Source organism: Sciurus vulgaris, assembly GCF_902686455.1.
Source record: "Sciurus vulgaris genome assembly, chromosome: 6".
In the NCBI taxonomy this organism is placed as follows: Eukaryota; Metazoa; Chordata; class Mammalia; order Rodentia; family Sciuridae; genus Sciurus; species Sciurus vulgaris.
The window spans coordinates 132701868-132726435 of NC_136466.1; the positions used below are offsets into that span (position 1 = coordinate 132701868).

General features: G+C 34.8%; 1 protein-coding gene across 2 annotated transcripts in view; it reads left to right on the plus strand.

Moving 5' to 3' along the window:
* Positions 1 to 8393: 8393 nt before the first annotated feature.
* Positions 8394 to 24568, plus strand: part of HCN1 (hyperpolarization activated cyclic nucleotide gated potassium channel 1) — a 404733-nt gene continuing 388558 nt past the window's right edge. For both annotated transcript variants that reach the window (XM_079145911.1, XM_079145910.1), the window contains exon 1: positions 8394 to 8945. In XM_079145911.1, the coding sequence (XP_079002037.1) occupies positions 8542 to 8945 (404 nt within the window). In that variant the 5' untranslated portion in view covers positions 8394 to 8541. The remainder of the gene's footprint in view (positions 8946 to 24568) is intronic.

The window sequence follows — 24568 nt, forward strand, 5'->3', positions numbered from 1 at the left end:
TGTATTATTCCTAGACATTATAGAGGTAATATTACTCACCCTTCAGGATAAAAGATGCAAGTCAGTAATTACAATATACTATAATAATCACTCTAGCAGTGATATGTTTAGTGATTCATATTTCACTGTGAACAGAGAAGAGAAGACACTAGATCAAGCTTGAGGATTTCTGAAGGGGAGGTTCTTTCATTCACTTATAGAGTCTCTACTAGGTACCAGGTTTTATTCTAGTAACTTCAGTAGTGAACACAAGAAAGGAAATTTGCTGCTTTTGTGGTACAAAAAGCAAAATAGGGAAAAGTAAAATAAATAAATGTACAAGTTCACCTCAGAAAGAATAAGCTGTATTTAGAAAATTAAAACAGATAAAAATGTAATGAGGAGGAGCAAGTGGGGAAATGAACTGAAGAGCATGTCATGTAGATTCTTTTATGCTTGGATCCACTCTTCACCTCTTTTCTTTCTTCCCTTTGCTCTCCTCTGGACATTGGAAGAGATCTCTGAACTCTGGGACTCTAGCTGGGTTTGTGAAGAGGGACGAGAATGGGTGGAGGGTTTCCACTTTGATATTACAATCTGTGCCTACACACATTAAATTAGATAGAAGTTAATCATGTTTTTTTTATTCCTATAGTCCATAAGAGTTAATGACATTAAAATTCAACAGATGAATGGATAAAGAAAATGTGGTATCTATACCCAATGGAGTATTACTTAGTCATTAAGAAGAATGACTTTAGGACATTCGCCAGTAAATGAATGAATCTGGAGACTATCTTACTATGTGAGCCAGTCCTGCCCAAAATAAAGGTTGAATGTTTTCTCTGATATGTGGAAACTAACCCACAATAAGGGTAGTCAGGGGAATAGAAGTTCACTAGATTAAACAAAGGGGCGTGAAGGAATAGGAAAAGAAAAAACAGTGGAATGAATTGGACATGATTTTCCTATGTACCTAGATGAATACCCCACAATGAATACATCATGATGAATACCCACAAGAATGGGGTCCTAACTAGAATAAGATTCATTTCATGTTTGTATAATTATATCAGAATGAATGCTATCATTATGAATAACTAAAAAGAAATAATTAAAAATAATGTAATATATGTAAAAATAATCTAATGAGATTTACAATTTAGACTTGGTTAAAATACACACACACACACACATGAACACACACACTTCCTATCTCTTGAAATTTTTTTAATATGAACTGTATTTCTATCTCTTCTGTTTCAAACACATAGCATAACGCTTACTGTTAAGACAATAGAAGTATTCCAAGGATATCCATTACGAGACACATTTAATATAATTTTTCCATATACATTAACCCAAACATTAAGAAGATAAAATAACAGTACGTAACTAGTGGGAAGAAAGGTAAAATACTTTTCATCTATGGGTTATATAATTGCACTTCAGTTAAATGAAATAAAGTGAAATAGAATACTGCAGACATACAGGTTGCTTTTTTTTTTTTTTTTGTCTTTTCTGCTCAGTCCTTGAATTGCAGGCCCTAAAGAGTGTGTGGCCAATGGTAGGTATTCACTGACTTTTTACTGAATGAATTAATATATTACTCAGTAAAGATGGGTACATATAAGATTAAGATAGTTATAAGATTAAAATTAAAAACTAACTGAATTTCTATTTTGTGGAAAATAACCAAAAAATTAGAAATTGTATTGGAAGTTAACCATGTATAGTTGTCAAAATACAAAATAATTTGAAGAAAAATCATAATATTGAAGCATATGAAAAGACCATGGAATTCTATTGAAAAAAATAAAACAAAGGCCTAATTAAATTAGCAGTCCTACCAGAGAGTGCCTCAAAAGGGTGAACAGAACACTCATCTGCTTCATCTTCAGAATTTAAATTCTTTAAAGTGATAGAAATGATAAATTTTACAGAAATAGCACAGTGCAAAAGTTGATAAAGATTTCTGTCTTCACATCAGAAATTTCAAGATCTTCAGGAATATAGAAAATAAATGTTATCAAGTTTTTGGAAGAAAACATTTTTATAAATAAAAACAAGGAGTAAGCTCTGCAAAGGCAAATATTTTCTAGTGTACTTCACACTCAATAAATAAACTGCAGAAGGGGGTCTCTGGGGCAATTTTCCAAGTATTTGAAAATTGGGTACAAAAGAGTTGGACCATATGTGACCATCAGAAATCAATGAAAGAGCAGAAATTTATTTGACTTGATCAAAAAAATTAAAAAAACCGTTTTTTGAAAAAAGGCAAATTAAATGAATGAGTGTGTTGCATTATTTTAGGATAAAAAGAAAACCAAACAATTCTGGAAATGAGATAAAGGACAAAACTACAGACAGACAGGACTTTTTCCTACTGTTTTTAAAGAAAACAAGTCTACAAATACACACACATTGAAAAGCTTTGATGAATTGGGAAGTATTCGGATATGACATAAATTAGTAATGCAATTCAATAAGAAGAATATCAAATAAACCAATAATTACAGAAAAAATCAAAAGGCAGTCACAGATACTCTTAAATGAACATATCATTTCTACCTAAATGATACATCACCTGTATAGATATGAGTTGTAGAGTTAAGAAAATAAAATGAAACTTTCAGGTCTCAGTCTATGGAAAGGCGGCAAAACCAAAGCTGGCTGAGAATAGAAAATAATTAATAAAATTTCTGTCATTATTAAATATTTTGTGATTTAATATAAAACATAAATATGTGATCAGAGAATAAAAATAGATGACAGATGAAAAACTATAAGGAACCCAATGAACATATGAAATCTGTTCATCCTTATTAATAATTGAGGAACTTCAGTTAAAACCACAATAGATCTTTTTTTTCTGGATCATTTTAAATTGAAAAAGATTGACTATCTTATATTTGTGCAAGTGTATGAAACAGATAACCTCATGCAATCTAAATGGAAATATGTGTTGGTACAGTCTTTGGAGGGCAAATTGATAGTTACTATTAAAAGGAAATATACACATAACTTTAGTAATTCCCTTTACTTCCAATAGTTTTTTATTCAGATATATTTTCACAAGTACACAGAAGTGTAGTAAGGATATTGATTGCAGCATTGTTTGTAAGAGCACAAAGAGAACAAGAACTCAAATGTCCATTAGTAAAGAAAATGTTAAATAAATTATGATTCAACCATTCTGCAAGACCAATTCATGCCTTACAAAAAAGAGAGTATAAATTTCATCATGGTAATGACTCCAAGATATATTTTTAAATATTAAATTCTAGTGCTGGGACAATATGTATATAAAGACATTAGCTATGTAAAATTTTAAAAAATTATAAATACATACAAGTGAATGTACAGTGAAAAGTCTGGAAAGATGGACCTTGCCCAGCAGGATGAGAAGGAGTTGTTGGGATGTTTCAGGTTACCCTTTATCATTGTGTAGTACGCAAGATCTTTCGGGCAAAAATTAAGTATTGTTGAATGTTTATATAATTAAATATTAACTAACAAGGAAACATATATTTAGTTTTCACATAGAAAGGTTCAGTATCATGGCGATAGTTCTTTCTAAATAATTTCTATATATTATGCAATACCAGTGTAATTATAAGTGGAAAAAATCTATAAAAAAATAATTCTACATGTATTTGTAAAAAATACATGTTAAATCTATATGTGTATAAACATAAACACATGCACTGTTTCTTGAAATTGGTTATTATGAGTTCTATTTACAAATTTTAAATCGAAACTTATTGTTTCAAATTAAAATATTTTGATTTCATGTGGTGTTAGATATTATATATTTATTAAAATTTCTCTACTATATTATATATTACTATTTTCCCTCCTGGAATATTGCCTTTTACTTATACAAAACTTTTTTTACTTTATATAAGACCTTTAAGTAGAAAAATCTTCATGTGTTTGATATATACAAATATATATTATGTATAAGTAAAATACATAAAAATTATTTGTAACTTTTTACTCAAATAAATCTTTCATTACCCAAAAGCCTCTTTACATATGAAGGATATTAATTGTTTTTATGATATGTTTTATTTCCTAGCTTTGTCTATAATTATGTTTATACTATTTTTGAACATAAGTTTTATACTTGCATATATTTAAATCAATGTTTTCCCTTATGTTTTTTGTTTTGATGACTTTAGAGTTTTCCCCAGTGTTTGTTTTTTTATAAACATTTACATACACTTTTACCTGTCATGTCTTTAGTATTAACACCATAATATTAGTCATCTTAATTTCACTTTAAGAAATAACATGAAATTATATTCTATGTTCTTTATTTCTCAAATGATTAACAATTCTATTGTCATTTGTTATATATATCATACTCTGACTCATTGAGTAGGAATTACAACTTTGAGCTGTAAATAATACTAGAGTATGTTTCTGATTTTCATTCTATTACATTTTTACCTTTCTTTTTCTGTGCTCATTACAACTGTGTGCAGACCTAACACTGAAAATCTCCTCTTTATTTCCTTTTTTTAATGGAGGCTTTTTGTTACATATATATGTGTTATATATTAACATTGCATCTGACTTTTATTTTCATTTTTAATTCATAGTTACTATTTTATAAAATAAATTAATTCAAATGAACCTTATAAACATTTTGTCATGATGCCTCCCAATAAAAAAATCACACATCTCTCAATGTTGTTTTAAATTAAAAAATTCAATTTGAAAAGAATCACTTTCTTTATGAATATTTAGTCTTTTATTAGCGAACAGGAATATATCATAATTTATTCAAATATGCTTTTATGTCTTTAATTAAAATGGTGATTTTGAACTATTTCTTGTTGAGTTTATAACTGGCATTTTCATTTTTAGTTGCAATCATGAAAAGAATCATTGTATTTCATCTTGTCATAATGGTTACTTGTTGATGCTTAGGAAAACAATAATTTTTTCATGTGTACTTTTTACTGACTTTCTAAATTCTATTATTCATTTTGATGGTTATCCAGTTGATTCTTTTGGGTTTTCAGAGAGCCAATATTATCAATTGAAAATAACATGCTTTACAGAAATGCTGGGTTTGAGTGTCTTGTTCTGACATTAATAGCTCTAGTTTTTCACATTAAGCATGATGTTGGTACTTGCTAGCCAGATAATCAAATTTATCTCTGAATAATATTCAGAGAGCCTGTGAGCCTGCCTTTTTTGAACTATCTTTTCACTGTTTCTTTCCCTTGTTTCAAAACCTTGACAGGTTTTGACTTTCTTTCTTTACATGTGTTTTATCATATTCCCTTGTCCTACTAAGAAGACTATGATATTATATCCCTTAAACCTTTAAGTTCCACTGAGAATTTTTCAATAAGCTGTCAAATTTCAAGTCACCCATCTATCTTTTTTGTCTCATTTCACATGTGCTTGCGTCTGCTGCATGAAGATTTTATTTTAGATTCATATTAATCTTCTGCTGCTGTCTGCAATTTGATCTTAAGCAGAGTATTAAAGGAGACAGGGAACATTTTAAAAGATGTACAGTTCTTGAATATACTGAACAGTCATTACAAATACTGATGAGACATTCTTATAGAATAAAATAATTGATATTCTTTCCTGAGTGCTCAGAAATTGGATTCCTCTGAAATACAAGGTACTTTGACATCATGGACATCTAATGATGTGGTAATGGTCGTCCTATATCTGAGATGGTTTTGAAGAATTCTCTTGTTTAGTTCAGTGGATTTTAGCCTACGATAGTTTGTGACTGAAGAGACTGAAACATGCAATTCAATTTTCTCCAAGGTTCATGATTCTGCCTGCTTTTTTTTCTCTCATTGAGTCCATTCTTTTATTTCTTTTACTCTACCCTCGTCTTCTTTCAAGTTCTCTCTTCTTCCCAAGGAAGTTATGTAAGTCCACACTTTAAACAACGTCAAGTCAACACTCTGAAAGTGAAGATACTTGACGTTTTATGTTGCTGACAACTTCAAGTCAATACACTGATGAAATTCACTCATTCCCAAATGTAAAAGATAATATATTTTTTGAGAATTAGAACAAATAAAATAGGGCCTAATAGCAATTCTTGGAGGAACCAATAATTTATGATCCATTTTAGACATTTCCTAGCTTTATTTTGAGAGCTTGTTGTTTGCTAATTCTGTCATATTTGGTATAGACATTGAAACTCAGAAAAACTTTTACTAAAATAACTGCCTGGTCATGATTACGAAGAAGTTGAAATAGAACAAAGAGAGGGATTGGCTAAAAGAAAAGAGAAGCTTACTTAAACTCAGTCAGCATAACATTTAAGATGGTATATTTTTACATTATTATAAAATTTAAAATTTATGTTAAAATATACATTTTCACACTCATGACTGAAAATAGAGAGATTGGGGAACATGCAGAATGGGAAAAAGTAGAGAAATGTCTTCATTCTAAGGGAGAAAAGCTGCAGGAGCACTTGGGCCTTTCTTACACAGAAGTCTGCTTTAGGCAATGTTTGTTTTAGACCATCCTAGGGCTTCCTGGGGCCCTCACATCTGGCATCCTCATCTCACCTCTTGGATTTCCAAGTGCCTACTTTGAGAGATCAGAACTCTATCTTGTTCATTTCCCCCTTTTTGCTTATCATTAAAACTTGGCCATCTATACTTATTTCTTGGGGTTCTGGATTTTGATTAGTTGAAAACAGATGGTGTCTGAGTCAGGGCACAGTGTACTGGGAAAAGAAATTTAGCATAGACTATAGTATTAGAATATGGTAAGGGAAATCTTACAAAATTCTGATGGAGCTGGCTTAAAGATTTCTTGTTTCTGCGTCTCTCTGCCCTTTTCTCAGTTCTCTGCTTCCCTTTTCCACCTCTGTTAACTCCTCACCAAAGCCTCCAGTTGTCTTTTATTTTATTTTATTTTTTTGCCTTTAATTCTTGCCTCTCTCATTGTTAACTGGTTTCATCACTGCGATTTTCCAGGAAAACACCTTGATTGACCTACTCATTTTTTTTTTTTTTTTTTAATGCTAGGCCACTCTTGCTAGCCTGACCATCATCCCTTCCCTGAAATGCCTACTCACTTTCCAAAAAAATGTGGCTGTAGCTAACAAGAACCCAGAGGATCAGGGACTGTTGGCAAGGCATTATTTCCTCTGAAGAGGTTGTGGGCAGGGAGGCCGTGCTTGTATCTGGAACAGATGTTTTGGGACATTCATGAGTCTTGAAGCTCTTCAGACTCCCAGGCTGCCCTGCTGAGTGACTGGTGAGTTTGGCAGCACATTTTGCTTCTTTTAGCTAATCCAGTGGGTTTGGGAGACACAGAGGGATTCTGAGAATGCTTTCCTCAGCATGAGTTGTGAATTTCACTTGAGAATACTCCCCTTCTGAAGTGATGATTACATTCTGACCAAATTCCAAGACATCTCTACTTCCTAGCATGGTCTAGGTGAACTCTGACCAGCACACACGCCTCTTAATGTGTTCTATTGATTATATAATAGGTCAGTTCAGGCAAGGTCTCTCTCACACATTTTCCTTTCACTATTGGTGACTGATAAACCTGCTCGCACGTGTGTTGTGAGTAAACCTTGGTAAGCAAGAAATCCTATCCCCTGCTTAAGGAGCTCCGCGAGAACAGACAAGGATGAGGGGAAGGAGGTCAGTTGTCCGTTCCAAGGTGCAGAACTCTAATCTGAAAAGCCCCAAGCCGCTGATTATCCAGGGTTGCAAAAACCTAGTCACTTTCCTCGTCTGTCTCTTTCCGTACGCGCGCAGGCGCGGCTCTCTGTCTCTCTCACACACATACACCAACGCACAGTCACTTGCCCTTTTATTCATGAAATTTGTTTGCCTTTGTCAAACCTGGCTTTCTTAAGTCCACCTAGCATAAAGCGTAATTTTCGGGGTGTTGAATCAGTCTCTCCCTTTTCCCCATCTGTGTCATCATTCAAACAGGCGTTCAGACAATGTATCCATGAGTTTTAGGGTGTTTGTTTTTTTGGACGAACTCGCTAGCTTAGGCTCCGTGTGTGTGTGTGTGTGTGTGTGTGTGTGTGTGTGTGTGTGTGTGTTTCCCTTTCTCTTTCTTCTCTAGTACACACATATGCCGAGTCTCTCTCCCAACATGTCCAAATAAACGTCTCCAAGGGCTGATGAGTTCAATGTCACGCTGGGCAGAAGTGGAGCAAGAGTGGAGGGAGAGTGAGTGGCGTGCGGGCGGGGAGAGACCCTTTTCGGCCAGCAGAGGGCAGCCGAGGGGAGGCGCTAGCGCGAGGGCTGAGCTGAGCCTCGCCTCGCCCCGCTCCAGCAGCCTCAGCATCAGCACCAGGCGCGGCGGAGCCCGGAGCGCAGCCACTGAGGGCAGCGGCGGCGGCGGGAGCCAGGCGCGCAGCGATCAGCGGCGCGGGCGGGAAGCAGCAGCCGCCGCCGCCGCCGCCGCCGCCGCGACGGGCAGCCGGGTTCTCGGGCAGCCGGCTCGGGCCCCTGCCCCCTCGGCTTCGTGCCTCCGGCGCCGGGCGGCCGGCGAGTCTGGAGTCCGCGCCGTCTCCTGCCGCGTCCTCCGGGTATGGAAGGAGGCGGCAAGCCCAACTCCTCGTCCAACAGCCGGGACGATGGCAACAGCGTCTTCCCCTCCAAGGCGCCCGCGACGGGCGCGGGGCCGGCCGCGGCCGACAAGCGCCTGGGTACCCCGCCTGGGGGTGGCGGGGCCGGCTCGAAGGAGCACGGCAACTCCGTGTGCTTCAAGGTGGACGGCGGCGGCGGCGGCGAGGAGCCGGCGGGGAGCTTCGAGGAGACGGAGGGACCCCGGCGGCAGTATGGCTTCATGCAGAGGCAGTTCACCTCCATGCTGCAGCCTGGGGTCAACAAATTCTCCCTCCGAATGTTTGGCAGCCAGAAGGCGGTGGAGAAGGAGCAGGAAAGGGTTAAAACTGCAGGCTTCTGGATTATCCACCCTTACAGTGATTTCAGGTGAGGGCTCCCTGTCGCCGCCCCACCCTCCTTTCCAGGCGCGCTCTCCAACACCCTTTTCCGTTCTTTGGAAGGGGGGACCCTGGGGACTCGAAAGGAGGGGGTGCTGGGCAGGAGGTGAGTAGCGCTGGCGGCTGCTACTCGGGCAGACCAGGCTCGACTCTTCTCCAACTACTTTCCACCCAGTAGGGGTTTGACCGAGGAGATCCTGTTGCCTGAAAGCCCTGGGAAAACTGTTCTCTGCTTTGTGAACTTTGGGCACAGATCTGGGAAGGGTGAAGGCCATGGTGATCCCAGATGGAAGGATGCTAAGTTGTAACAATGAAACTTTTAGAGATGGGAGGAAGAGAGCAGACACCCTTCTTAGTGCCGCTCCCTGAAGAGCGATAAGTCCTAAGGACCGATAGGTTCTTCCCGAAAGGCGAAAAGCCGCTCTAGGGTTCAGGAGAGTGTGAAAACTGGAGACAGGAACTCACAGGTCCCGGAAGACCTCTCGCCCTGGGGGAGTGTTAATCTGTTGTTCTTATGCTTATTCGCACCGGGTATCTTCATTGCATTTCTTCAGAATAGTGGCTGGCAGGCGGAGGAAGGGTAATTTGCGCTTGGATAGTCGCTGACTTGACGTTTCAGTGGAGCGGGAACTGCCAGGCTGGGCAGGAGCTCACAGGAAGCCTCGAGTTCCCGAAACAGAGACAGGGGGCGTTTCCAGAGCCCCCTTCCTGAAATAGAGCGACACCCTTTCTTGACCTTGACTATGAGTCTATTTCAGAAATCTCTTTCTTGTTTCCCAGCTCGGGAGGAAGGGCAGCAGAGCTGTTAGCAGGAGAACTCTGCTTTGGAGTATGGAAATTAAGACGTTTCCTGATCTCATTCGTTGCCCAAATATTCATTCGGTTACAAGCGTGTTTATAGATTGTCAAATGAAGGTCGTGAAGTAGATCCTATTAGCGTACCCATATCGTATTGTCACGTTATATTAGCTCAGGAACAAGGCAAGGCTTTCTTTCCATTTGAAAATCAGAAAGTAGTAACGCGGGTGGTATTTATTTATTTATTTATTTGACCGAACTCTTTTGAAAAAAAGAAATGAATCAACTAAAGGAGTTTGTATGCATACAGAGCAGTTTTAATAATCTCTTACTAAACAGCAAACAAATACAGCATAACAAGCAGCATTATTTTGAACTGGGTTTAGAAACTAAGGGAAATTGCAATGGGCAGTACGCTCTAATGGGAGCTGTCCATAGTTCTGAATGACATTAAATGTGGACAACCTATAGTCCCGCCAAACAAAGCCTTAAGACGACTGTCTGCCTTCCTAGAGATATTTATCAATCCCAGAAATTAGGAACCTCGGTCATTTGTGCAGAGAGCGAGTTGATTTTAGGAAATGTTTAATTATAAGGTACTTATTTGCAAAACATACAGCAAAGTCAAAAGGAAGATTTATAAAAGCTAATGATATTTACAGTCCATAGATCACAAAGAGTTTAATTGAGAGAATATTCATATCGAAAGGACCTACCAAATAGTCAAACACGTTTCCTCCATTAGGAAGGTAAAGAAGCAAACCTATAAATGACCTTGATTTAAGGCAAATTAGATTGTCATACTATTTAGAATTTCAAAGCTTGGAATCAAGAGTAGAATACTATCACTTCTTTAACTTCCCATGGAAAGATGTTGCAACTCATATTACATGTTTTTTAAAATGGAAACATGCTTAAGTATTAATAACAAGAATAAAAGTGGTTTATTTCCAAAAATATATGATGTTCAATAGTAACTTGCAAATAAAATGCTAAACTTTGTCTATTTAATTTCACACTCATTTAAATGATTATTTTATTTCTTCAGTAATGTGAAAAGCACAATACTTTTCAAAATGGTAGCATATATCAAATAATAAAACTTTCCCCCCACTTTCTAGATAAAAACATAAGGCCATCTTTCAGGAATTAGAATACTGTGCCAAAATCCTTTGAATGGATGAAGTAAAGAGATTCTCCCACATTTCCCCAAGGAGGTCTTGAGACACAAAATCTCTCTTTAAAAATAAACATTGTTGCTGAACAAAGGAAGAATTTGACATCTTGTGATGATTTAATTTTGTCATGCATTTCAAAGAAATAGAAAAATCACTAAAAAATAGCTAGTACACTAAGTAAACTCTAATGTAGAGTAATATAGAATATTTGACTTTCCCTTGCATAAATGGAAAAAGAAAATGGCAGATGTAAATACTCATGGTTATTTAGGTTTTTAAAAGTATATCTGAAAAATAAAATATAAAATTCATAATTACAATATATACTGGATTTCTAAAACAGCAGAAGTAATTGTATACTTATTTGCATTCAGAAGACATTTACACATTGTTATGATATTATTGTTTTTGTATGGTCTCAATGCCAACATAAACTTTATTAACACATCAGCATACTGTAGTGAATAAAGCAAAACTCTGAAAGATAAAAAATTGAGTAGTATTTTTTTCAATAGGAAAAGCAATGTGTGAATAATCTTCAGCAGATACTCCAAATTTCTGTGTTCATAATCTGTTCATCTCAGTCTTTCTCCATAGAAAATGCCAAAGTTAATCATTTAGCAACTCAGTGACACATGAGAATAAATTTACATGGAGGGGGTAGATTTTGGAAATAAAGATATGCAGAGGATTGTTTTTCCCCCGACACTCTCATAAGCCTCTGGATGACCAGGGAAGTTTGCTGAGTCTGCTCATTGCTCACCCCCACAAGCAGAGTGTAGCATGACCCTGTACTCCAGGGCATGTCATGACTTGAACACTGTGGCTGACGTTCCAGTTTCCCTTCTCAGGAAGGCTTCTAAGGCTGGTTCCTTTCCACTTCCCTCTAGGGGCAGGGCTGTGCTCCTACTGAGACTCCCAGAGAGCTAGTTAGTGCCTCTTTCACCCACCAGAGCCCAGGAGTGCTATTGCTATGTCTGGCAGGTAGTTTTCTTCAACCTCTGGTGTAAGTAGGGCAGAGACACTGTATTTCCCTTCTTTCTCAGGAGAGGATGATGTTAGAAACCCTCAGGGAGTAAAGGAGAGTCCAAAAATATTGATACTGTAACAAATAACTGAATGGAAGTTAGAGAATTTAGTGAAAAAAAATCCTTGTTTTTGTTTTTACTATGATCTGTAAGCGATCACATGAGGAAAAGTATGACTAGGTGCTTCAAGAAAAATCTGCACAGATCTTTAAGTATTGAGGACATGATCTCAGTCTTACTGAATTTCACGTGAACTACTCTCACATAATTTCAAGATTAAATATGGATCTTTAAAATTTCTATTAGGAATTATATATTTATTAGGTACAATTTTACTTTTCATTCATTTAATAGAAATGACACTGGTCAATTACTGTGCTTTCACAGTCAATTGACAGTTATGATATAATTATCCAAATGAATTGAAAGAATATTTAGAATGCTTTTGTGGATGACTTGTGCCTGTGTGTGAGGGCACATGCATGTGTGTGCTGATGTGCAGTGCTGGGAATTGAACACAGGGCCTCTTGCATGGAAGGCAAGTGATTTTTATTATGCCTTGGAAAAATTTATCACCAGAAGGCTTGCTATTTTAGGGATTTTGATATTAATATTTTTTGGATTATGTTTAAACAAAGGGATCTTTTAGAAATAATGCATTTATTCTATATAGATGCCAGTTGATAGATATCTTGCCCCTTATAATGGAAGAGATTTTGTGTTTCAATTTTTTTATTTCCTCTGCTGCTTTTCATCATTATCGTGAGTAACTGTGAAAAGCTTACTGTGCTGTTAAGTATTCAGGGACTCTGGAGACTAGAGATGGGGGTCAATTCCTTAAGATATTGTGTTCCTTGCCTTCCATCTCTGCCTTGGAGTGCATCCAGCTGTACTGATGTCAGTGGTCACTGACATGTTCACTAGAGAAAGTAGGTTTCACCCGTATTCTACCCATACACAGAGACAATTTGCTTCTGGGAGCTTCTTATAAGAAAACAATTCAACCTACTGGGGTTTAAAGTCTAATTAGCCTACTGTTATATTATCTTTAGGCTGAAAGTAGTCTACATTATCCCAGCAATGCATCTTTCGTTTTCCAAATCAACAGAGCCAAAATAAACCATAGGCTTTATTTATTTATTTTTCTAGATTCCATGAATCTTTTTATACCTTAAAAGTTAAATTTTTCTTAGTGGCTCGACCATCTATGAAACCCAATAATGTGAACTTAGTTAAAATTTTGGAAAGTATGAATTTATTCAGTTACATTTTCTTACTATATATAAACTGTAAAATTTTAGCATATATTTAACTATTAAATTATCTTATAAATATTACAGTGATGTGTTATTATGAAAATATTGCAAGGTGGTTTTTGTTTATTTTTCTGAGCAAATTTCCCTTTAAACCTACTTTTGAAGAATTGCTATAAATTGAGAATCAGTGGACAAATACAGTCTACCATTAATATTTAATTTTTTGGACATGTATTTATGAACTTGTCTTCTAATAATGAAAGAAATTTCATTGCATTGAAAGATATATTACTTATAATTTTTATAATGGGATCCATGAACTACTATGATTGTGTTCAGTCATATCGACTTGATCAAAAACCATAAACCAAAACAACATTGCCATAAAAAATATGATTTAAATAATATTGAGATTCTGCATTATTTCATTTACTTTACCTATGTCCCAAGGTGAACATGAAAGCAAAAAAATGAACTTGATATAAATTTCAGGTAAGCAGCTTGCTGTTCTGAGTGTAATTCTTTTATTATGCAGCTAGTTCACTTTGTTGTTTAGAAATAGAAATTGGGCTTAGGAATAAAACATTTAAATATCGCTTCTTGTAATTATAATAAAAATTATGACAGATTATTAGCATTGCATGAATTTACTGAAACATTTCAAGGTCTATGACAAATTTTGATTTTATCATTTGATGTAAAGAGATAGCAAACTATGAATTAGGCCAACACTATATATATCAGGAGCAGAGGTAATGGTAATGAAGAAAATAATATGCTTGCACTAGGAAAATACTATTTTTACTTAGACTAAATCATTTCCTTCTATGCATAGTTTTCATAAAAAGAATTTTAATATACAACTTACATTAGTTTTATAAACACACACACACATACACACACACACACACACACCATCCAAAAAAAAAATCTGAGGACATCATTTCCATTTTCTGTTTGCAAAGCAAGCCTTCCTGACTCTGATAATTCTACGTGTGTGCGCGGGCATGTTTTCCATGTGTGATAGAACTATTCAATTGACATCTATATACATTTATGTGCATGTAAACATAAACATGAGAGCTGACTATTTTTGAGTTAAGGAATTCTCTGTAATCAGGTATGTTGGCTCATGAGTATAATTCCAGTGACTCTGGAGGCTGATGCAGGAGGATTGCAATTTCTAGGACAGCCTCAGCAATTTAGGAAGACCCTCAGCAACTTAATGAGACCCTGTCTCAAAATAAAATTAAAAAGGACTGGGGATGTAGCTAAGTAGTAAAGCTCCCCTGGGTTCAATGCCCAGTAACCATCCCCACCTGAGAAAAAGGAAATTATCTGATATATTTCACCCATTTGGGGCTGGGATAAAATTGATTTCAAGTTAATCAGCTAATTTCCTCATAGTATTCTTCTATTTAACCTAATAACTGATTCCTCAGTTAAAGCAAAGAAGTAAAATTAAGCATGCTCTATATTTACAACTTGATTAATTTATTTACATAAGACCTGATTTTATTGTCAAGACCTTGGCTGTAACTCTAAAAAAATTAATAAGTCTAATTACACACACAGACACACACACACACACACACACACACACACACACACACAGATAGCAACTATTTAACAAATTTTGGACTTTCCCATTTGTTTCCTATTATATTATATTATTATTTCCTATTATATCGGTATTATAAATAGTACTGCAACAAACATCTTTGTGCTATACTTTTTTTTTATATTCTGGAAAGATTTCAGGGAATGGAATTACTTGCTATGGAATTTTAGAAATCCTGTACATATTACTTTTATTAATTAGTACTGATTCTAGTTAAGATACTTTCTGAAACAACAAGAGTGATGTATGTTGTCTGAGGTTGACATTTCTGTTGAGATATACCCAGGCTAATTTAGGACAGAATATCTAAATTGTCCTTCATTTCTATCATTAGAAAGTGACAAAAGTAACCTCAAAAGAAGATCTAATATTAATTATTCTGCTCAAAACCCTTAAGTTGCTTGCCATTACTGGGAGATTTGCACTGAGCCACAAGACCCTGAATGTTGACAACCTATCTATGAAACTTCATCTCATGCCACTTCCTCTCTCCAACCCTCCATCCCTCCAACCCTGTGCTCTAGCCCTCAGGGAAAATTTCAGCTCCTAGAACAAGCTGAATTCTCTCCTGACACAGAGATTTTGATATGATATTTAACCTCATTGCTTTGAATCCTCTTTTCACTTGTCATTACTCCACATAGCTAGTTTCTACTCACCATTTACATTTTAGTTTAATCATATGATCACTTTCATTTTATTTTTCATTTAGGTCATCATTGTAGTCTAGTGAGGATTTTATTTTCTATCTAGTCTTCCTGTTTCCTCAGAATTTATAATTTTTGTATGGGTGTTCCTCCACTAGAATTTAAACCTGGCTGCCTGATCAATCTTACTTGGTTTTACATTCCAAATGCTGTAAAAGTAAACATAATAGACCTTTTCTGCAAGCTTTCTTGCATTATTTTAAAACAGTTTTTCAGATATGATTAATATATCATACAATTACCTCACTTAAAGACTAAAAAAACTCATTTTTCTTAGTATACTCACAGAATTGTATAACCACCACCACAAATAATTCTAAAGCATTTTATTACTCCAAGAAAAATCCTCATATTCATTAGCATTCACTTCTGTCTCTTTTCCCATCCTCCCCCTCAAAGCACTAATCTACTTTCTGTCTCTATAGTCTTTAAAAAATTTATTCTGGACATTTCATATCAGTGGAATGACATAATACATATTACTTGCTGCATTTTTCAAGGCTCATCTATATTATAACATTTATCAGTACCTTATTCCTCTTCTATTTTTGCTAAATACTATTCCATTGTATGGAGGTTCTATCTTTGGTTTATCCATTCATCAGCTGATATATATCTAAAATGTGCCTACTTTTTAGCAATTATGAATACTTCTGATAGGAGTATTCTTACACTATTGTTTATGCAGAGGTATATTTTCTTTTCCCTTAGGAGTGAAATTGCTGGGTTAAGATAACAGAATTTTAACGAACATTTATTCAATAAATAGACAATTGGCCTCCTACCATGGCATGTACACATTTACCCTTGTAGTTAATAAATTCAGATGGAGGAAGGGAAAGCTCTTTTCTCTCCTCACGACCACCCGCACGACTGCATGCCCCAATCATTACGTGCAAATGACGACACAGATAGGCAGAGTAAGAACTAGGCCTGGAATTCAGTTCCTCGTGAATCTTTATTCTACCTCTTCAACTCCTACCTAAAAAGAAATAAGGCTGCCAGTATAAATAATTCTCCAGACCTTCAGGGATACTTGATGGGTTAAACCTAATCATTTATACTTCCTCCTTTTTGAAACCATTCCAAAATAATATGAAAAAAATACTCAGACACGTCGACCAGTAGAAGGAAGACAGCAGAGAATAAGATATCTTAACGACATTCTGGGAAATAACTGGTGGAGAAATTGTCCTATTTTCACAATTCTTCATCCATTGAACCCCAGAAGAGCCTGGAACTTGGAAGTGCCAGTTAAGGAATAGTTCCAGGAAATCCAGTCTGAAAACAAAATTAAATAAGGGTTTCCTTAGTGAATGCAAAACTCTCAGTGCTGCCATTTAGAATGCTTGGAGCCAGGTCATTTGTCCCCAAACAGGAAACTAGAGTAAAATACTGCTGATGGGAGACATTTCAAAGTCTTCCAGTAAAAAAACTATTTTGCTTATTAGCTAATCATTCTGTAAAAGCCCCACATATGTACACAGAGGCTGTAATTATATTTTTTACCATTGTATTGTTTAACATGAACTGAAAGCAAAATATTGCCAACCTCTTGAGAAAAATCTCCAGTATGAAAGAAAAAACAATAGAAAGTGCAGAGGAAACAGAGAGGTGTTGAGATAAGAAGAAATGATAACATTTTAAAAATACTCTAACATCATATTCTCTGAAAGTTACTGTATCTATACACCAAGAATAGTGTGCTATGAAAATAATGGCAAGTGATTAAAAGGAGTTCTTAGATGAAATGAGTTAGCTGATAAAGTCCAGGAAGTCTCTCATAACTAGGGCAAAAAGCAAAATAGAATAAAAATAAAAGGAAATATGGAAAACATAGAGGATTAATTCATAAGGTTAAAATCTATCAAAAGGAGTTCTAGAATAAGAACAAAAACTAAAACTGGACATATGGAATTAAGAGACACATTTTTAAAATTTTTAAGCTGGTAGCAACTGAAATGTATGTTCTGAGAGATTTCAAGCGCTCAGCATCATCAAAGCCTCCAGGAAGAATCAGCACACAGAAACTTCAGAACACCAATGAGTGTTCTAAATATATTAAATATACAATATACTAAAACTTCCCAAAGAGAAGTTTTCAAGAAGTGGTAACAAGCCTATAAGTTAAATGACAATATAGCCAAGTCCACAAAATTCTGAGGCAGTTATTTCTAAAAGAATTCTATACTTTACCATAAATGAAGACTAAATAGACATTCAGAATTTTTTAAAAAAGCACGAATATTAACTACTTATATACCCTTTCTTAGAAAGTTACCAGTTTATGTGCTCCAACAAAACAAGGAATGATATGAAAACAATGTGAAGACATGGAAGACAGAACTTGCAATGTCACAGATAAGAACCTTAAAATGAAGTCCCAGTAGTTCACCTGATTAGCTACCTAGAAGGAGACCAGGCTAGATAGGGACAGGAAAACAAAGGGCACTGGAGGGAGGTCTTCCGGGAATTAAAAATAGATACTAGCATTTGAAAAGTGACATTAATGGATATTCTAACATAATAGCATTACATATTAATATTAATTAATTAATAATATTCCAGCATAAGTATGTTAGATCTTCTTTTTGAAGTCATTTTTGTTACTCTCTGATGATAGGAATGGAGGACAACTTAGATATTCTGTACTAAATCAGACTGGGCATATCTTAACAGGAATGTCAACCTCAGATCTCCTGTATCACTCTTGTTAAGAATTGTCCTAACTGGTATCAGTATTAATTAGTAAAGTTAATACGTACAGGATCCCTAAAAGCCCATAGCCAATAATTTCATTTCCTGAACCTTTTCCAGAATATGATAAAAAATAATGCCCAAACATGTTTATAATACCAAAATATTGGAAACAAATGGGAAAGTCCAAAATTAATAAATAGTTGCTTATTCTGTGTGTGTGTGTGTGTGTGTAATTAACCTTATTAATTTTTTAGCATTACAGTCAATGACTTGAAAATAAAATCAGATTTGTGTAAACAAGATCATCAAGTTGTAAATACAGAGCAAGTCTAATTTTGCTTCTTTGCTTTAACTGAGTAGTACATTATTAGGTAAAATAGAAGAATACTATGAGGAAATTAGTTGATTAATTTGAAAAGCTGATGAAATAATCTTATCAGCCCAATTTGGGTAAAATATATCAATCAGATAAATTTTGTTTTCCTTTTTTCTTATTTTGTTTTTGGCTGTGGTGGGTGGTGGAGGTAGTAGGGATTGAATCCAGGAGCTTTACTACTGAGCTTTTTACCCCCATCCTTTTTATTTTTTATTTTGAGAAAATGTCTCAAAATTGCTAGGGGAGGCTGACCTGGAACTTGCAATTCTCCTGCCTCAGCCTCCCAAGTTTCTGGAATTAGATAGTAATTAATTAATAATATTGTTAAACTTTTAATGCTCTCTCTTTCTGTAAAGTTTTCCAGATAAAACAGTTTTATCTTCTAAATTGCTATAAAATGTTGCAGTATTAAACACTTGGAAATAGATTTTAGGAGAAATTCTGATGGCATTGAGTCAAATGTGCTACTTTCTGTTAATCTTCATTTTCATCAAAAATGGCATTATTAAACCATTTGGGATATTATTTCAAATCAGTTAAATATTATATATGGGCCAAATAAGATGAGTCATAACCTGCTAAATTCATTTTCTTTTTATTGTCAAATTTAATAGCCTATAAAAGATGGTTATTTAGAAATATAATTTAAAAATTTGAGAAATATTGCAAATTTGACAGAATGTTTTTAAAAATCTTTCTTACATCATTTCTAGAACAGATTTCATTGCAGACCATTTTAGCCTTATTATTTTTTTACAAAAGAGAATATACCTTATTAAAAATTATACTGTTTTGTTTGTCTTCACAAAGAATGACAAAGTGAAAGTTATATCCTTAGTACATACAGAGAGAACAAGCATTTCTTATTTTTTTATTTTCAATAGAAGAGTCATTCATTGCTTAAATACTTATTTTTATAAAAGTGTTGTTCTGAGAAGTAAATTTGGTAATTTTGTTGTATAACCATGTAAGTGAATTAGGATGGAGACTGAAGACATGTGTTATCTGAATGCAAGCATATTTTTTAAATACATAAAGTGGAAATATTTATTAGAAGCACTTGGTTCTGGCTATATATATTACATATATATATATAATTTCAGAGTTCTATTTACTATGATTATCAGCTATACTAATCATTCATGGTTATTCATTTGTGTTATTGTTTCTTAGGCTCCCAAACTCATGGAAATCTTCAAGACTCAAATTAAAATTGTGAACCCTCTACTGTTGAAAAGCGCATCTATTCGCAATATTTAGTATATGATTTTAAGACATTCAAGCACATTTATTTTTGAGCCTTGAGTTAAGACTTCCCAAAATACCTAATATTATAAAGCAGAAATAAAGATGCCAAAAACAGTTGATGGAAGATATAAAGAAGCAAAGTTTTGCTTGGGCAAGCATTTTTAGAATTAGAGTTGTAGCTTGTCCAGAGAAAGAGAAAGAGAAAAAGAGACTGAATATCCCATATCAGCCAAGTAGTTGGTTTGGAGGCTAGAAACCTGGTCATCAGAGATTGAATAGAAAGGATTTATTCTGGATGAGTCAGTAAGTGCAATAGAGCACAAAATTATAACTAGAAATGTACTTGGTGAGAGAGGAGGCTGAATTATTTTTTGCAAATGATGCTTACCTGTCTTAACAAGCTGTTTAAATCAACTGATAAATGATAGTTAACTGCAAAGTTCAGAAAGATGGCTGATTATAATTTAAATATATGAAAGTATATTGGCAACTTCTATGTAATCACAACTGTGATTAAGGATGTATAACAGAAAAAATAATGCCATAGACTACCAAACCTAAAATGTACACTACATACCCTAATTTGAAATCTGAAAAATAGTGTTAATTGACCAAAATATTTGTGCAAAATCAGTTTTTATCACTTTACAGCAATGTAAAATCCAAGTGAGTTAAAATGTATAAATGATCCCAATAAATATAATCACAGTCCCTAGAAATATATAGTTAATTAGTGAATTATTTAATAATATCATTGTGGAGAAGAGTTTTTTATCATCTGACTCTAAAGACTCTATCACATTTCTAAAGACCAGTTTGAATACACACACATACATAATTATATGCATATATGTAATCTCTATATGTGCAAATTATATTTATAAATTCTTGAAAATACATAGGCTAATAAGTTATCTTACAAAGAAATATATGATACATTTGTAAGCATATGGAAGCAAGGATGGTCTCTATAGTATTTTCCATAACCATAAAAAGTAATAAACAATATATCCTTGACAAAATTTCAGTTCTGCCCTAAATTCCTGGTTATCAGTTATTCTCCATCTTTGCCTTATTTTTCTTCATAGGCCTTGTAGTAATTTATCACAGCAAATTTTTGTTTGTTTAATTTGACCATTTTTTATTGCCCATCATCTGAAATTTAAGCCTCACTAGGGTGAGGATTTTTTATTGTTTTCATTATCTCAGTCCAAGGCCTACAGGTATGCATGGCACAAAGTAGGTACTTAAAGATTTGAACAAATGAAGAGATTTTTCATAATATTATGCACAATCTACATTTTTAATGTACAATTCTCAATAGCAAGATGGTCTTTTTATCTGTGTCCCTTTTCTACAAAAAACTAAACATTTTAATTCAGTGTTGAAAAGCTTAATCTGCTTATTGTCCTTTTATAGAAACATGCATTTGGGAATAAGATTTGAAACTATTTAAGATAGCATACATGCTTTTTTATTACTTCTATTGACTACAATGCTGCTTTTATGTAGATTTTTAAAAATTTGGATCTATATATTGAGGATATCTTGGTGCCTCAGTTCATTTGAGCTTTTGTAAACACAATAGACTAGATGGCCTATAGGCAATAGCAATTTATTTTTCACAATTCTAGAAGCCGGGAAGGACAAGATCAAGGTACTGACAAAGTTATTGTCTGGTGGCAGCCCATTTCCTCATAGATGTCTAATTTTCATTATTGCTTCCTAAGATAAAGGGGCTAGAGATTTCTCAGCATCTCTTTTGTAAAGATACTAAATCCATTCATTAAAGTTCCACCCTCATGAACTAACCTTCTTCCAAAGGCCTAACACCACCATCTGGGAATCAAAATTTTAGCTTTTAAAAAGTTAAAATATTAACTTTGGGGAGACTTAACTTTCAATGCATTGCACTTTAGATGACTCTTCTTTGACAGACCTATACCTGCTATTCAAATGTCATTGTCTTTGGAATACATGCTAGCTTACTAAAGATACAGTAGATCATGTATCCCTTTGAGCAATGACATTTAGAATGCATGATATTACTTTCTGGTACCTTTTTTTGTTTTTCCTGCTTGTCAAATTATACTGTTTGATGTACCAATGCACATTTAAAGTACAATTGTATGGGGAAGGAATATTGACACTATGTCTCTCTGGGTTCAATTAATAAAATACCAAGTCAACATTTTAAAAGAAAAATTTTGAATTTTAACTCTATTGCAATCAGCTTTTTAAAATTATGTTCACTAAACTCAACAAAAGAAAATATATTCCAACCAAGAATTTCTTATTGAGCACTATTAAATTTGACCTTGCGTAAAGTTAATAGAAAGGACATCATAGATCTTGATGCAGGAATATTGAAGTTGACATAATTTTCAAAAGCAAAGGGAACTCAAGCCTGATAAGATAGTAGTGGTAGTGGCAGCCTAGTTTTTGCCCATAAAGAATAGAGCAAGTAGCAAAAACAAAAACCCAAATGACCAACCAAACAAACTGAAGAAATTTTACTGCAAAACTGTTCTCTTGAACCTTCAAGGTAAATAAGTTGAAACAGACCAATAACAGTTGAAACAGTTCAATAACTGCAAGACCTGTAATTTCTGAACTTCTGTGTAGGCGGAAGGAAGCAATGGTAAGCAAGAGCATCTGACAGAACTTAGGACAGATGGGTCTCCAACATACCAACAGATAGTTGCTGAAACAGTGGATAAACTTGGGATAGAGTTTACACAAGAGGTCAGGAATAATCTGAAGAGGAGGAATAGCTGATCTCAGGTCTGAGTCAGGAAATGCATATCAAGAATCTGCTGGGTGTGGTGGCATGCACTTGTTATCCCAGTGGCTTGGAAGGCTGAGGCAGGAACATGGAGAGTTCAAAGCCAGCCTCAGCAAAAGCAAGCAACTAAGCAACTCAGTGAGACCCTGTCTCCAAATAAAATACAAAATAGGGCTGGGAATGTGACTCAGTAGTCCAGTGCCCCTGAGTTCAATCCCTAGCACCAAAAAACAAACAAACAAACAAACAAAAAATCCTGTAGCCACTTGCCATACTAGATAGTAAGAAAGTTATCAAAGACTACGAGGGTAATAGCAGAATCAGGGCCCTTCTTGGAGAAGCCGAGGGTGATCTTCAAAAAAGGGTAATAGATTAATGAATTTAAACGAGTGAATGTTAAAAATTGGGTTCATAAGAATGTAAAAATGATTACCTACTACAGCTCATAGGAACACTGTTTATTATCTTGAAACCTGGGTAAGTAAAAGAAAAGAATGAAACATTTTTTCTGGCCCTTCCTATATGAGCTGAACCAATATGTAACCCAGCAGAAGAAACAAAGGGTATCCTTATAAAACGATTTCAGCTAATACATGGAAATAATAATTGTGTTGTTATGCAGTTAGAAAATCATGGTTTTACCATCCTATGTAATCAAAGCATAGATGTTGAACATCAATGGACACTAGTAAGAAACAAAAGGAAAAGGAGGCATTGCAGCTTCTTGATGAAAGATCAAACGACCACTATAGTTTTGCCAAGGGGATAGAATCTGACTCTGATTAAGCCTCTGGGTCCAGGTGTCAATACGCAAGAAACAAAGGAGAGAGGAACATACTGAAGTACCACACTTGGCTTTGTAATCAGCAAAATTCATCCTGGGAGAACTGATAGGTCTGTCACCTAGAGTTTTCAACAGATTAAACAATAAGGACAAGAAAGGGATGGAGGGAAACTTGTAGATAAGAAATATGGAAAATAAATTAAAAATAAAAAAATAAAAATCCTTAATCTAGGCATGTGTAATCATGATGATTTTGACAGAAAACTTTAAGGAAGCAACTTTCGCCAGTTATTTCAGAGGTCAAAGGGGCTATAATTGAGGCTGGCACATGAATAGGTTACGTGAGTTGGTGGCAGAACTCTATTTTCTGAGTTTGATCTTCAAGGATTTTCAACTTGTAATACATCACACTTTGGTTTTCTGTATTTGTTTCATTGCATAATAAAAAGGAAGAGTTATTAATTTTGAAATAGAAATAGGCTACAATGAAAGAACAGTACAATATTACTGTGTATCTCTCCATTTTACTTACAGATCTGATTTCTATTTGCCACAAAACCTTAATAATACTAATAGGACTAAGGTAAAAGGACTTACTATTGGTTGGGGATATAGATCAGCTCATAGAGTGCTTGCCTGTCAAGCAGAAGGCCCTGGGTTCAATCCCCAGCACGGGGGCGCGGGGGAAGGACTTACTGAAACTTTATGATGAAAAATGACCCAGAGTATCAGAAAAAAATCAGAATTTTAACACTTGACTTTAGTGGATTTTCCCTCTTTTGAAGGAGGAAAACTTTTGTGGATACCAATTTTGGTAGATGCCAATTTTTTCAGCTTTGGGTAATGTAGTTCATACAGAAAGGAGGTATTATGTAATGGAATAAAAGAAGCCTACTAAATTCAAATCTGTTTTTACCCCCATTCTCTTGGTGTTTTGAAACAGATGTTCAGCCTCTTTGAAATAAAAGGATGAAATTGGAGAAAATATGTCTATTCTCATAAGGAAAATGTGATAAAGTAATATGGCAAAGGTGCCTAACACATGGCCAATATGTAATAAATACTAAATTCACTTTTCATTTTCTTTTCCCTATCCTGTTAATGATTACTACGTAAGTGCAAATAAATAAT